The 12307-nt window shown below is 39.8% G+C and overlaps 1 protein-coding gene across 2 annotated transcripts in view; it reads right to left on the bottom strand.

Moving 5' to 3' along the window:
* Positions 1–12307, bottom strand: part of LOC137654530 (SET and MYND domain-containing protein 4-like) — an 87130-nt gene that overhangs the window by 33138 nt on the left and 41685 nt on the right. For both annotated transcript variants that reach the window (XM_068388238.1, XM_068388239.1), the window contains exons 5-8: positions 12091–12244; positions 11474–11629; positions 10729–10899; positions 7729–7880 (exon numbers count right to left, since the gene is read on the bottom strand). In XM_068388238.1, coding sequence (XP_068244339.1) covers positions 7729–7880; positions 10729–10899; positions 11474–11629; positions 12091–12244 — 633 coding nt within the window. The remainder of the gene's footprint in view (positions 1–7728; positions 7881–10728; positions 10900–11473; positions 11630–12090; positions 12245–12307) is intronic.

Genomic DNA, 12307 nt, shown 5'->3' with positions numbered 1-12307 from the left:
GTGGAATGTGATGAGGTTATATGGAATTGGTGGAAGGTTGTTGCAAGCAGTGAAAAGTTTCTACAAAGGTAGTAAAGCCTGTGTTAGGATTGGAAATGAAGTGAGCGATTGGTTTCCGGTGAGAGTGGGGCTGAGACAGGGATGTGTGATGTCGCCATGGTTGTTTAACTTGTATGTTGATGGAGTGGTGAGAGTTGTTGTTTGCGGATGATACTGTACTGGTTGCAGACTCGGAAGAGAAGCTTGGCCGATTAGTGACAGAATTTGGAAGGGTATGTGAGAGAAGGAAGTTGAGAGTTAATGTGGGTAAGATTAAGGTTATGAGATGGTGCGAGGTTGAATGTCATGTTGAATGGAGAGTTACTTGAGGAGGTGGAGCTTTTCCAAACTTCCTTCTTACCACTGTGAATTAATCTATAATGTTTTCTAACATCTTCGTACAGTTGAAAACAATGCCGTATGCTCTCTCCCACTGCTATTGAAGTTCTTCCTGATTTCTTTTACGTCATCAGTTCAAGTAATTGGGGTCTGTTGTTGCAGCAAATGGTGGAGTGGAAGCAGATGTTCGTCAGAGAGTGAATGAAGGATGCAAAGTGTTGGGGGCAGTGAAGGGAGTGGTAAAGAATACAGGGTTGGGCATGAATGTAAAGAGAGTTCTGTATGAGAAAGTGAATGTACCAACTGTCATGTATGGATTGGAGTTGTGGGGAATGAAAGTGACGAAGAGACAAATTGAATGTGTTTGAGATGAAGTGTCTGAGGAGTATGGCTGGTTTATCTCGAGTAGATAGGGTTAGGAACGAAGTGGTGAGGGTGAAAATGGGTATAAGAAATGAGTTAGCTGCTAGAGTGGATATGAATGTGTTGAGGTGGTTTGGCCATGTTGAGAGAATGGAAAATGGCTGTCTGCTAAAGGTGGTGATGAATGCAAGAGTTGATGGGAGAAGTACAAGAGGAAGGCCAAGGTTTGGGTGGATGAATGGAGTGAAGAAAGCTCTGGTTGATAGGAGGATAGATGTGAGAGAGGCAAGAGTGTGTGCTAAAAGTAGGAACGAATGGCGAGCGATTGTGACGCAGTTTCGGTAGGCCGCACTGCTTCCTCCGGTCACCTTGGATGACCACGGAGGTAGCAGCAGTCGGGGATTCAGCGTTATATAGCTTCATCTGTGGTAGATAGCAAGGGAGGGTGGGCTGTGGCACCCTAGCAGTACCAGCCAAACTTGGTTGAGTCCCTCGTCGGGCTAGGAGGAGCGTAGAGAGGAAAGGTCCCTTTTTTTTTTCATTTGTTTGATGTCACTACCCAACAAAATTGGGGGAAGTGCCTTGGTATATGGATGGATGGTGTTTCGAAATACAGTATGCGATTTTCCAATTATATGAGGCTGTGGATCGACCAAACTCTAGTATAATTCTGGAACTTACTGTATGTGATTATACTGAGCATAGCATATATGAGTCTTTCAGTCGAGAAACATGCCAAGCGCCATTTTGGGAAAAATGGTTTTATTTCATTTTTCGCGGGTTTTATCCTTGTACATCACATTCCCGTCGAGAAAAATGCCAATAGCACCCTCCAATATGGTCTATTTACTGTTCAAACCCACCCTATTATCACCTCTGTTGCAAATGTTGCTTGGACTACTTTCTCGAAGCACCAAAAACGAGACGTAGTTCTGTGAAGTAACATGACACCTCCAGACTCACGGTAACTTATGGCGCTTGGCTGGTAGCTTTTCTTCAGTCGAGAAAGATATGTGTGACGTCACAGCGCCCTCGACCAATCATCTTCGCTGTACAGCGTCAGCTGAGTAAAACGTAAACAACACGTTGTGATTGCGAGATCGTCTGACTATTTCCCTGATTTCGTTATTAATAATAAGTGTTGTGCTTTAATAAGATTATCAATATGACGGGAAAGCGTCGTGGTTTGTTTGAGGGCAAAAAAGAGAAGGGTAAACAGTTATTAACAAAGAAAGAGCTAGTGAGAGAAAGTGATGGAAATTTTTCTGTTAACAGTTTTTATGGCCATGCTTTGGAAGATTATTACCAAAGTTCGGCAGAAGAAAGTGACGAAAATGTCGATGTGGAGTTTACTAAGTTGATTGATATTCTGCCAGACGATTCTTTAGTAAGTGTGTGAGCAAGGCCTTGAAGTGAATGTAGAGGGTAATAAAGGGAAAAATAATGAAGGTAAACCTTTTGTTGGTGACAATACTGGCATTATTGTTTGTGAAGAAAGACCTACAGGGAGTGTTAGGGGTAAGAAAAGGCGTATGTGTTTTACTGGTGGGAAAGGGGATAGTGATTTGGAGTTCTTTGGTGATCCTGATTACAGTGTAGGAAGTGAAGAGGAGGCTATCCCTCCTCATAGGCCTAAGGTCATTCCAGTACCCGTTCCTTCCTTTCCAACTCCAAGTAGTGCCAGTGCCACTCCTCAGAGGCCTAGTAGTAGCGCCACTCCTACTGAGTTAAGTGTGGACGAGTCTCCACACCCAGTTGTGCAAAGTAAAGGTAGGCTAAGAATAAGTTGTCCCAAGAACTGGAAGTCCAGTATTGCCAAAGAAAAAGGGAACACGGGTCTATCTTATGAGTACAAAGTGAAAAAGACTGGTGAAAAGAGAACAATGCCTGAAAAAAAAGTGGGTCCGCCGTGCACGTGTCCTCGTAGGTGCTTTACTGTGTTGGGTGAGGAGGCTGTAAACAAAATTTTTGAAGGGTACTACAGGCTTGGGGACTATAACTTTCAGACGGCCTATTTACACAATTGGATTACCCGCAACCCAGTTAAAAGAAAACGTACCAAAGAGGAACATAGTACTAGGATATGGACATTGTCTTATACCGTCTGTTATAAGGGGAAAGTGACTAATGTTTGCAGGACTGCCTTCCTCCACATACATGGCATTACCAAGATGCGGGTTGAGAGCGCAATGAAGAAATTGACTGACACTGGGACCATCATTAAAGACAACAGGGGTTCAAACCCTAACACAAAGAAAGTGTGTGGAGAGGTTCTAGCAAAAGTGCATGAGCACATTCAGATGTTACCAGTTTGTACTAACCATTACTCACGTGCCTCAAACCCAAACAGACAGTACCTTGAATCTCATGAGTCAATAAGTAGTCTGTACAGAATGTATGTACTTTGGATGCGACGTTATAACCCAACAGTCCAACTTGTAAAAGAGAAATTTTACTACAACATCTTTGGGACCCACTACAACATTGGTTTTCGGCCAACCAAAAAAGACTCTTGCAAGGTCTGTGAACTTCTGACTGTTGCGATTCAGAATGCCAAAAGGGAGCAGAAGGATGTCACTGCCTACCAAGCACAGCAAAAGGAACACAACCAAAAAGTTAAGTCGGCCAGTGATACCATGAAAGCGGCCAAGAATCTTGACGCAGACTGGGCTTGTCTTGCTATGGACTTGCAGCAGACAATGCCAGTACCCCGGCTGTCAATAGGCCAAGCCTACTATAAGCGGAAGTTGTGGCTATATAATTTTGGCATTCATGACCTCAAGCTTCAAGAATCCTACATGTTCCTGTGGGATGAGACCACTGCCTCAAGTGGTTCCATTGAAATCAGCAGCTGCCTACTGAAGTATCTGCGGACTCATTGTTTATCCAAACCGGACCATCAAAGGAAGATGGAAAATCTTTGCAGATAATTGTGGTGGCCAAAATAAAAATGTCACCCTAGTGTGTATGCTTCTTCGGTTGGTTCATGAGGGTCACTTCGACCGGATTGAGCTGTGTTATCTGGTATCCGGTCATTCATACATGGCCTGCGACCGGTCTTTTGGTGTAATTGAGAGGGAATTGCGAAATTATGACTGCATCTACAACATAGATGAATACACTCATGCCATTGCTAATGCCCGCAAGAAGAAGAGGTTCCCCGTCTACGCGATGAAACGCCAAGATTTCATCAACTTCGGAATTCTCTCCACAATAGGCGTAAAGAGGCTTCCTAAAGGGAAGCAATTTAGTAATGCTTCAGTCATTGCCGTGACTTCAGAGTACCGCAACGGGTACCTTGTCAAGGAAATTCATGATGCCTGATGATCATGCAGTTAAAGTCAGTCTAGCAAGATGTGGCACTTCTACCAGCTTTGACCTATCCTCTGTAGAGCTGCCAGTAATGTACGAACAGGAACGGATTATTGAAAAGGATAAGTTGCAGGATCTATCTGACCTAAGTCAGTATATTTTCTATGTGGAGGGTGCATGGATCAGAGATCTTGTCACGCGCCAGAAGGAGCTTTACAACTCTCAGGTAAAGCAGCCTGAACCTGAGCTGATCATCCCTGACGACCCTCATGCCGATCAGATCTTTGACGTCTATGATTCTGTTCGGTTTTATCCTTCTGCTCCTGGTCCCAGTGGTCAATAGTTTTTCTGCTCACTGACCCATTGTTGACGACTTTAGGCCTGCCACTGGACTACTCTTATGGACATTCTTCAAAGAAAGACGCCTGGATTATCTTCACACACATGATGCATCTGCTGGTGATGAGTGTAACCATTTTTTCCCCTCATTCATTCATTATTTTCCATCAATATCCATCATTGTGCATTCAAATTCATCCATGTTCCTTTGGTAGAAATTTTTTGAGGGTGTATCAGGCAGCTGACCCCTCTCATTATACTTTTTTTTTTTACCTTTTTACTCATTTATGCATATTTGTGTATTATTGTGCCAAATTATAAAAAGATTTTTTATCAATGTTTTATTATGTAGAAAATTTGAGGGGGCATCAGTCAACTGACCCCAACATATTCATGTTAAAACATTACAAAACACATTACAGACATATTTCATGCATAGTTAGAATATTTAATACAACAAACTTTCGTTTATAACTCATTTACTAGCTTATAAAGGGGAAAATGCATACAAAATAAAGGGGTTAGGTTTTCCCACAACTGCCAAAAAACTGTGCATCGTATTGAAAATATTTTAGGTTAACTGTGTTCTGCATAAAATTTGCTACTTTTTATAACAAATATGAAACTCCTAGCTATTATATTTAACGAGTAATTCGCGATTGAAAATTGGCAATTTTCAATCGCGATTTCTGACACTTTTTAAAAATGGCGCTTGGCATGTTTCTCGACTGAAAGACTCATATATTGTTCAAGTCAATTCTTCCAAACTACTGTGTAAGTAGGAAAAATCGTACAATGATTGAAATTCAAGCAAAACTTTTTTGTTTGGTTGTTTTTGTGGCTATATGCATTTATACAATGATTATAACATAACTAATGATACTTTATCATTGTTTCAATTTTCTAACCTACTGAAGTAGATATGATGAATATTATTACTGGTTACTGTATATATCGGATAACTGGGCAAGAGACAATCATCAGAAATTGCACTGTTTCAAGATTGCTGCGCACGGCATACGAAAATAGTTAGTGGTCGTTGTATAAAATACATACAGTACACAGTTAATCTTAAATTGTACAGTACAGAATTACAGTACAGTAATGTTATTTATTGTAAATGTAGGTTATTTGTGTGGCAAGTTAAGTCGTCCCAATGAAAGTAGGGAACACTTACAATACAGTTAACCTTTACTGTATTGATGGTAGCATATTACAGTAATATATACTACAGTATCAGCGATTGTTATACAGTATTACTAGATGGGAACAACTATACTGTGATAGAAAACGAGGAAAAACATTATTAGGCAGTATTTAGCGGGTTAATTATGCAAGCGTAGGCAATGGCAGCGAGTTGTTAAGTTAGGTTAGGAGTTATCCCCCTCTAGGGCAACACGCTTCCATGATTTTTTCTCTTATCACGCCTGTCTCTGTAACCCAACCATCGCAAAAAACGAGGGCTGACTGTACCTCGATGGTCACAACATGCTGTTATCTGTCACGATTCTTGGAAAAAAAGGAAAAAGGGCAGGTTGTTCGCTGTCTGGGTTGAGGGTCACTTATGGCTGAAGGATACTCTATGGTTGGGGTCTCTCTCTCTTGGCCAAGATTATCACGAGTGTGGTTGGCGCAGCTCTCACTTGTATTCTGGTATATCTTGTGAGCCCGTAGCCGTAACACTCTCAACTGAAACCTCACATCTCTGAAGTTCCCTTTTACTATGTTGATGGGATTCTTTGTCCCTATATGCTATCATTGATGATACAGAAAACTCTGAAAGTTATATTTCACAGCCTGACCAATCAAACTTACAGGACAGCAGTGCTCCACGGACAAGTAAAGGTAATAAAAAATAAAAGCTTGGGGACAAGGATTTTGGATGTCTCAAAGTAGGATGGTTACGAAGTTGTTGTTGCAAGGATTTTGGATGTCTTAGAGACTTGCAACATGCAGCAACCCTAATACACCAAACATTGAACTCTAGATCTAAAATAAATGTCTTCATTGTTATGTTGGTAAGGAATCTGTGTCATGCCTCGGATTATGTACTCGTGAAGTAAAACAGATAGTAATTCACTGTTGTTGTTATTATTATCATTATTATTACCATCATTATGCCATATATTTGCTGACAGCCTCTATACAAAGTTTACAATGCTTCCTAAAAGCTGAAACCACTGGATAAAACGCACGCCCCTTGCAAACACTGCGCAGCTTCTACAACGTTTACTGTGCTTTCAGAAGGCTCAAATCACAGTTAGTTCTTCATCAAATAGCCTTGTCTCAGGAGAAAAACAAAAGTACTTTTCGACGATAACTTGAAGCAGGATGATCTGCAGGATTATAGCCCAAGAAAGTGCTTCCCTCACTCCAAGAGAACCATGACGAGCCCTCTGAGACAAAGTTCTTGTCATAGGAATCAATAAAACTTGGCAGTGAAGAGGGTAATGGCACAACAAAATGCTTCTATGGCTATTCTGCTGGAGCTAGCTCAATGCCCGGGTTTTACAAAACTGGCGATCTGAGATTATCCTGGAGCGTAGGTCTCCCTTCTCCTCTAGAGGAAGCAAGGAAGCCTATCACCTTAGACGAATGCCCTCGGGAGCAAAGGTCCCCGATCTTCTTTAGTTAGCCCTCCGAAGCGTTAACCGAAGAAGATCCGGAGCAAAGAGTTTCGGTAGGCGAAAGGTAGGATCCCGCTGACGAAGTCGAAGGAAAACAATCAAGTATGGCTTTCTTCTTTCTACACTGAAATCTCAGCCACTGGAGGATGACCACACCCTGTACATATAACAATTGAAATCCCCAATGCAGCGGTGCCCTCTGCACTTCAGGCACAAATAGTGGTGAGCAACTTTAACCTTACTCATGAAGGTTCTATAATGAGGACCCAGCAATCTTAAACATTTCAGCATCTTACCAGATTCACTCACTCATATTGTAATAAGAAAAGATAATATTAGAAAGCACTGTACAATTCTACAGGCTGGTTGGAGAGTATTGGAAACACGTCTGTTCAACAGAACAGCCAGAATCTGAATGGAGGTGCAGTGCACTGGCTAATCCAGGTCTCCAGTGATACTAGGTGGTGGCTGCCAAAACCTCCATAATTCTTCATTGGCTGTTATCAGCTGTCGCCCAAATCTACCTCTACTAAAGGACGACTGTTTGTACTCGCATAGGAACTATTTCACATTTATCTTGTTCTTTGACGATTTTTTGTGGTAATGAAATTTCGTTTCCACGTTATAAGAAATTCGCAAATAGCAAACACGTAGATAAGAAGAGTTACATTAATATTAAAAAAACTAACAACTAACAAGACAAAGCAACTTGCCAAACAATACTGCAGTTGATCTTCTGGGCAGCTAGTGTCAAGGTGAGGCATCAGATGGAAAACTGCACGATACGCATCAGTAGGATTTCTGCCACCATATACTCTATGATTATTAAGGCCTGGTATTCTATCCTTCACATCTTCAGTACTGAAAGATACAAATATTACTTGAAACTGTGTTGTAAGAAACTATCAACGTCATCTTTCCATCTTAAATACATATAAAATATTTTAAATTTCATTTTTTAATGTACATTAACAATTTCTATGACTAAAGAAGAGTGACACATTCTATCATATTAAACTACCAAATTGAGGAAAGAGAAGCTGAAGTAGAATCACTGACTTGCATTACAACTAACATGTCATTTGTATACCAATATAAGAATTTAATCTGCAGTTTTGGGAGATGGAAATTTAATCTGTGATGCTTAATGGCCATACCATTAATTATTCTGTTTTGATAAATATATAATTAAATGTATGGGATGGAAATTTTGGCACATTACAGGTTGGTATATTTGTATTAAAAGACTAAAGTTGAATGCATCTTAATGTAAAAATAATCAAAACAAATTCTCTATTACAGATAAACCTTTCCTATGTATACACCTAGAGACAATACTGCAGCTACATAAGCAATTAATTTTCATGGTATAACCTGAGTTTTGTAAAAGTTATTCAAACAAATTATAAAAATAGAACACTACGCTGTACTTTATAATATGGTTAAATGACATAGTTGTATGTTAATATATGTCCAATGTTAATAAAATAGGCCTGATATTCAAAAGCAGAAATTATATGAAATCACTGAAATAGTGATATTCATCAGAAATCTGTAGATAACACATATGAATACTACTCTATTAATATTTTTCAAAAGCATTTATACATAAATATCAAGTTTTTAAAAAGTAATGTACAGTACTGTATTTTGTATTTGTTCCTACATGAAAACAAACCCTCGTCCTTTAATAGGCGGATGTTTTCAAAGCCTAGGACCATGAATAGGAAGACCTTCCTGTGAAAGCCAAGTTCCCTGGAGACTTGAAAGAAATGATTGTCCGAAGAACAAGTGCAAATTTCAATTGCATGGTTCACAATAGTAGCTCACTGTCAATCCTGTTTGAAACTACGATTCCATCTTGACGGGAGAGAAGATGAAGATGAAAAACGAAGGGTAGATCACAAGGAAGCCTAAGTGCTTGTGAATGGAAGATCTTGTAGTCCGTGTCAGCGATGTGAACAATCATAGGTTTTTCTTTCACCAGAATCTTGTACTGGTAAAGAAGGAACAAAGATGCTAAAAGTTTTGTAACCCAAATGTCACTGAGGGACAGAGGTGAAAGATCCAATTGTGAGGAGTCTGATCGCGCAGTGTATGACCAGCGAGTAAAAGATTGTTTCCCAAGTAACCGGATGTGCAGAGGCTGTATAAGAAATGACAGAACACACAGAAACTGGTGGTGATATGGAAGGCCGAGTCTAGGTTATCCCAGGAACTTTCCAAAGAGGAAGGGAAGAAGGGTACCACTTATCCTCCTGTACAGGGTGTACGTTTGGCTCCAAACAAGACTGAATAGTGAAGGCATGTGTGTGCATACCTAAATCTTGGTACAAATGCATTATTCGCTAGGAAAACTTCCTAATATAAAACCTCTTGTCTTGTTTCTGAGGAGAGAACATACCGGGATTGCATTCTTAAAGGAGAATGCTCCTGGTAGGGGCTGACAGTTCTCTTGACATTCTTTGCTTGGCATCACAGGAGAGAGACAAGGGTGGCTGCCAGTGTCCCAGGTGGCAGAGATAGTGCTTGGTCTGGCATAAAACCTAACATTGGCAGCAGAAGCATGAGCTCCTAAATAACTCCTACTGAAATATCTTAGGGAGGGTCGGTTTGTGGTACAGTACCTTTTCTCCTATGAAACTAGAAGAAACGGTAAATGTTTCATGAAACTGATGTGCGTATTCCTCTATTAGATGAGTGCGCATGAAGGGCAGTAAGGGAAGGCGGTATGTAGAGCCTCTGTGAGTGGACCTAAGGTGTGTGTAGAAGGTAGAATGCCTCAATACAGTATGTGTGGATACCTTGTGATTTATCTCCTAATACGTGTGAATTCTCATAGGGGACTGCTGGGGGTAGAGCCCCTACATCCTGACCGGTAGTGCATGAATGGGGCAGCCCTGTCTCTCCCTTGTGGAACGAAACGGTAGGAGTCACTCATACACACCTCTTATCGATCGGTCTTTCCGAGCTTCAATTATATCATCTACAATGTTCTCCTAGATGTAAGGAAAGATGGAGGAGGAGAAACCAAATTTCGCTTACCTTGGTGTAGTCCAAACTGATGACAACGCTCCAATAAGGAAAGAGATCACAGGATGTCTATGATGAGACCGCTCATCCAGGTAAGGTGTCCTTTCCTCCTTTCCGGGGACAGGATTACACTGATGGAAGGAAGGGTGATGCCACTCCTGGTTACATTAGGTGGTAGTAAATCCTACCTCCAATGGAACACAACAGGAACCAGTTTTCTCAGGGTTGCATTGAAACCACCAGGCACACTCGAGAGGACATAAACAGCAAATAGAAATGCTGTCTACCAAGTGGAACAATGATGATATTGACAAGCTGCACAAAAGTGTCGACAGTTAAAGTTATTGGGGGAAAAAAGTGCAAAACCACACTTTTTAAAATATTTCTTGGATACAATGATCTCCCAATTGATTTATCTAAAACAAGAAGCAAAAGATTAAAACATCCACTTGGAGATGATGGAAGTACTTATGAACTATCCCGCAGCTGAAAATAAAGTGGCTACTCAGTTGTAAGCACCAGTAACTACCGATTATTTGTTAAATTTCTAACAGCCTTATTGCAACTATGGTGAAAACATAGGAATACTCCCATTAAAGGAAGAGGGTTTGTATACATGTAGTAACAAATGGCCTTATCATATATAATAAAATTAGAAACACCCACTATTGAGTACCTGATTTTGGAATACACCTTCCATCCTGTTACAAGAATCACTCTTAGTGCCAAGTGAGCAATACCGACAGCCGACAAAATGTGAAGAATACCACACTCATATTGGTGCCACACATTTCCCATCTCTCGACAGTCTTCATTGCAAAATATGGCATCTCGGCAAGACAGACACCTGAAAAATTTATTTTAAAAATTTGCAATTAACTAGTAACAATGTCTTCCAAATCTGTGTTTACCTCTATTGCAAATATGAACCTAATATAGTCTGGCTAAGCCAGAAAGAAAGAAAAAAAAGTGTCAGTCTATTTCATAAACCTTGCAGTTATAAGGTGAACTTTATATGTGAATAATAGGCTACACATTCACACCACTTTGTTGTTTACTCCTATTCTAAAAGAAAAAAGTCAAGGCTTGCAAAGGAATGATTTTTAAATTGGAAGCTCTTCTCTAGAAATATGGCTTTAAAGGATCAAATTTGTGAATGGCTCAAGAAGTTAAACTTCAAGTCGTATCATGGAGTGTCAAGAGAATGTACTCCTAGAATGAATACTCGCATTTACTACTGCTATGTCTTAATGAAGTATCAGTCTGATAGGAAATGTTTGAAAGTTGATTTTTATTTTAATTTCTTCAACACAACCTCAGAATCTCACAGGAAACAAATGGCAAATCTGAATGGTCTCAAGTTCCTGATTATTCTCAACATTACACCTCAACTAAATTGAAATATCGTAACTTGAACTTACGGTATAGGATTGGAAGTCGGCATAAAACAGTTATGACAGTGAGTGCGATGGTATTCTGGCAAAAGGATTGCAGCATAGGGCTTTTCAACAAAAACCACTGATCCCCTCTGGATTGGCTCTGCAGCAACGACATACCGTCCAAATGGTTCATTCACCCTGTGAATAAGTAACAATTGTTTGTGAAAACCTCATATTAGGAATTTGCAATAACCTATCTCATTTTGATATGACTCATCATACAGAGGTTATACATGAAATAATGATTTTACATAACTTCTGGCTTGCACTTGTGTTTTCATCAATGTTGCCACCACTGTATAACACTATCTAGTTATAATTAGTAAAATGGCCAATCAGAATGGGCAGCAATGATGATACGGTACTAGTTTTCATTACTGAAATAGCAAATATGCATTGACAATCATAACAATAACAATGAGCATATAGAATTTTATACTTTACTGTATTTCAACAAGAAAAACGGCAAAAATGATGAACATGGAAATAAAGTAAAACAATATATGCGAATAAATAATGATTATTAAAACAAAAAAGTAAAGTAAAATGTAAAATCCAGAGCTAAAGACAATGAAAAATAAAATAGATTAATACATCACCTCATCTCTAAGGCACAAGACATAAATGTGACATTTGAGCTTTCTCCCTTGTAGAGGGCTGGCAATGGTAATGGTTCGTCAGGCTTGGCAATTATGCCAGGCTGTAACTCTTTGACCTTCTTCTCCAAATCCTGGAGAGTTTTCTGATACTTCTCTGAAATCATAAACCACAAAATCATTAAGAAAGAAGTGCATTTCTTTCAGGCTATGAAAACAA

Source organism: Palaemon carinicauda, chromosome 15 (assembly GCF_036898095.1).
Source record: "Palaemon carinicauda isolate YSFRI2023 chromosome 15, ASM3689809v2, whole genome shotgun sequence".
Lineage (NCBI taxonomy): Eukaryota > Metazoa > Arthropoda > Malacostraca > Decapoda > Palaemonidae > Palaemon > Palaemon carinicauda.
The sequence above is the reverse complement of the archived record's forward strand: the minus strand, read 5'-3'. Positions and strand labels throughout refer to the sequence as shown.